This window comes from Melitaea cinxia, chromosome 16 (genome assembly GCF_905220565.1).
Source record: "Melitaea cinxia chromosome 16, ilMelCinx1.1, whole genome shotgun sequence".
Taxonomy (NCBI): Eukaryota; Metazoa; Arthropoda; class Insecta; order Lepidoptera; family Nymphalidae; genus Melitaea; species Melitaea cinxia.
Genome location: NC_059409.1, coordinates 10,864,485 through 10,868,637, shown reverse-complemented (window position 1 = coordinate 10,868,637; position 4,153 = coordinate 10,864,485). Strand labels below are relative to the sequence as shown.

The window sequence follows — 4,153 nt, the reverse complement described above, 5'->3', positions numbered from 1 at the left end:
TGCATAAAAACTTTACAAATTCTGTTCACATCAACAGGAGAATCTGCAGATCGAATTAATTTCATCAAACATATAAAAATTTATGCCATTCAAAATATACAACATATATATGTTTATTTATGTCAGTTTATTATTAAATTAGTTGTTTTAAATATTTTTATTTTTATTTTTCGAAATTTGTAAACTTTAAAAATAAAATTTAAACTAAAGATTTAGTTAATGAAGCATTTGAAGTAAAATTTTTAAGCAAATATCCTTATTTTTATTTTTATATATGTGTACTTATATGAAAATAAACAACCTACGGGCACCTATATCACGTTTTCTCGTAGTGTTTTTTTTTCTATGAAATGTACCACGTGATTTGTATTTGCGACCGAGATATTCAAGCGCTAATTAGCAGTAGGCCTGTTTTTTTCCATAAGTGTAACGAACAGTTCTTTGATCTCGATATTTGACACCCGTGCGTCATGATGTACGAGAGATTTTTAACAAGTGCATCTAACCGTGATCAGATGACGTAACGCTTCCGGCCTCAAAGTATTACCTCATTGTTAGGCCCAGAAGCTCGATGGCTCGCTCCCATTCTTTCAGCCGGTTCAGTGAAAGGGTCCTCCGATACACTTTTACCCTCCCGAAACGCCTGCGCACAGGCGGCTGCTGGCTAACACTCGCTCTCTTATAAATTCGGTGAAAATACTGCGACATCACATTACAAATTCGGCGGCTGTAGTAGTCGGCCGTCCGATCACTTTTATTTACGATTTTGTGTTGTGCTCGAAAATAGTGATTTAGTTTCGTCAACGTGCGTAGCTTTCTTTTAAGCATACAAAATGAAATTCACGGTGAGTGCGTGTTTAGTGATAAAAAGTAAAATCTTGTGGTATTAGGTTTATAGAGAAGTTGGATTTAGGGAATTTAATTTAAGATTAGATTACGAACTACGTCGCTCTGTATATTAAAATTGTAAAAAGAATATCGATAGAAAGTGACACATATTTTTATTACAATAAAGTTTTATTGGTTTAAGCCAGTCGAGTAAGGTATCAAAACAATGGCCAAAATGAGAGGATTACAAAAATAAATGCAAGCTATACTATAATAGACTAGCCCGTTGGCGCAGTTTGTAGTGACCCTGCTTTCTGCTCCGAGGGTTGTGGGTTCGATTCCCAGCCCGAGTCTGGGTGTAATTTATATTTATACATATTATCAATCAAAATAATGCATTCTAAACGCCATATTATCGGTTCAAAAATTAAACTCAAATGCATGAGACAACAACCGCTCTGGTATGCGTGTACACCAGAGGTTTGCGGGTTCTGATCCGCTTGGGATGAATATTTGTAGTTGTACACACATTTCTTTCCGGTTTGGATATTTGTCCTTGTGTTCTTGTGGGTTTCCCCATCGTGCTTCGGAGAGCACGTTAAGATGTAGCTCGCGGTTGTTATCATAAATATTTGATAGCGATCGTTACCCATAATAGAAAATATATCCACCAACCCGCAGTAGAGAAGCGTGGTAGATTAAGCTTCAATTAGTCTCCTATAAAGCATCTCTAAGTAATAAAAGGTCTATCTTTAGCAGTGGATGTTAATGATCGTGATCGCATGAGACAAATTAAAAATGTGTTTGAATAAATTGAAGATCAGTAAATATATTAAATAATTAACAAATTATTTTTAAAAACACCCGATTGTGACAAAAAGAAATCTAAGAAAAGTTGATAACTGGCAGAAGTCATTCTTTCTGTAGAGATTTTGTAATACCGCAATATATTTCTCTACGTCTGTGCGAACTTTTCGTATAGAATTTTCACAAACAATAATTTTACTATGACTGACATAAACGTACATTTTATTTACTTCTATTATATTTGTATAAGCTTTTCATCATAATTAGGAATTATGTCTATTAAGTAAACTAAGAAATTTCTATATTTAAACGGGTTATATAAATAGACAGATATATTTATTTTGTTAAATTATAAATTTTTAAATTTTAGCGTATCTAACTTTTTATAGACACATTTTTCATACTTATATACAGTTGAAGGCTAATTGCATGCAAATTGACCTTGCATATAGGTTATATTTTTATACAAAGTAAAAGCGGTAAAAGTGAAAATAAATTTATAATGACAGTTATAATCTTGAACAACACCATGCGGGCTGTTGTTTTATATATGGTAGAAAACAAGTTTTTTTGATATATAAAATATTTACATTAATGAAAGAAAAATTAAATTTTATCGAATTATGTACAAAAAGTCGAATAATTAGCATTTTGTTAAATGTTGTCTATTTTCCTTTCAGGTCGTATTCATTACACTCTTAACAGTTTCTTCAACATGGGGTATAAAAGCAAGAATAGAAGAACCAAAGGACAAAAGAGAAGCAGGCGTTAGTTATTTACCATCACATGGCAGTTCTTCTCATGCTTATAATACTCCTGCTACATACAGTGCACCTTCTGCCAACCAATTGGAAGCCAGCGCTGTAAGCATTGGAGCAGGATACAGCGTAGGTGGTGCTAAACCTAGCTACAGTTTCGGTGATCAAGGGTCAGGAGCGACCTACCAATTGCAGCAAGAAGGTCTGCCCGGCAGTGGACATGCAACGATCCAACTCTCCCCTATCACCTTGCAACCCGGTCATGGATTAGTTTCTAGTGATCTTTCTCAACTAATGAGTCAACTATCTCACGGAATTAATTCTGGTGCTATCGCTATTCCGTCTTCGGGTGGTCAATTATATCAATTTGTTGGTCAAGCTGGTCAAGGTGGCCATGCTGCACAGGAGTACGTACCCCAGTTCAGTTACGGAAGTCCTAACTTCCAACAATATAGCTTAGGCGAACAAAGCCAACCTGCTGTTCCATCATACGCGCTTGGTACTAAAGGTCTCGGTACATATGGTTCTGCTGGTCCAGTTCTATTTTCCCCCGAGTCATCAGGTAACCAAGCAGCTTTAAATTATGCTGCACCAGCTTCTGGTCATTCCTATGAAGGCGCTGCGTTGCCTCTTGGTGATTCGGGCAATTCTCTCTCTGGGTTTTCATTCGGAGGTTCTGGACATACACTAGGATCTTTAAAGGGCATCAGTGGTTATGCTGGCAAATCAAGCTTTAAGCCATCTACATTTTTAGGTGCTTCGGTGCAAAGTGATTCAGGTCTTACTGGATCTTTTGGATCACCGTCTTTCAGTAACTATCAAGCATCTGCTGGTACTCACGGTGGTCCTTCCTTCGGATCTGCCGGACATGGCCTGAGTTTTGGATCGTTATCTGCCTATGCTGGTGGTTCACCTAAAGGACTCCCTCACTCATATTTACCATCTAAATCTGAAGGATATGGATCTCTGGAGTCAATTGCGTCTGCTTTCTCTGCTAGCGGCCAAATAGCATCTCCTTTAGGGACTACATATGGAAGTCCATTTTCTTCATACTCAACAAGTAATACACATGCAGCGTCTGCTCCTAGCCCTACTTACTATGTTACGTCGCATAAACACTCGTCACCTAGTTCTAGTTCAGGAAGTTCATCATACAGAGGTCCAATTTCCAGTCAGCACAGCTCTTTTTCAGCCGGTCCTAAATATAGTTTCGGTGGACATAGTAGCTCTCGTTACGCATCCCCTAAGGATACTCAAGGCGCCTACAGTGAATCTTCTTACAACACAATCAAATACAGCGAGGAGTTAAAGCCCAGACATCATTAATTTTAGGTTCTGTTTAGATTCTACACGTTGTAGATTATTTGTTATGAGTACATTGTAGGTGTAAATAAAAGCCTCGTGTGTGAAAATATATTGTGACGAAGTGTGATTGTGTAGGTATAATTGAAGTTCAGCGAAAGCGTTGCATTTTGCCTGTGGTATTATTTATGTTATACAAGCAATTAACGAGGTAAAAATATGTGCTTTGATTTATGCCGTTAGACTACACATTGGATACTTTGAGGAGCCTTTCTATTTAATAACGCCGTTATAATTAGCTATATCTTTATATAACATACGCAACATTCGAAACTAATAACGGTGTGATTGAACTATTGAAGCGATTAGTTCAACGACCATTATCAGATCTTACCTTATCTCGATGTTATATTACGACGTGAATTGCTGTAAATAAAATTAGTTTTAAGGTTGTTTAT

The 4,153-nt window shown here is 36.7% G+C and overlaps 1 protein-coding gene across 1 annotated transcript; it reads left to right on the top strand.

Moving 5' to 3' along the window:
* Positions 1 to 833: 833 nt before the first annotated feature.
* On the top strand, positions 834 to 4,153 carry LOC123661059 (hornerin-like). The gene is made up of 2 exons (XM_045596072.1): positions 834 to 845; positions 2,316 to 4,153. Exons 1-2 carry the CDS (start codon positions 834 to 836, stop codon positions 3,717 to 3,719), a joined length of 1,416 nt encoding a protein of 471 aa, XP_045452028.1. The 3' UTR covers positions 3,720 to 4,153.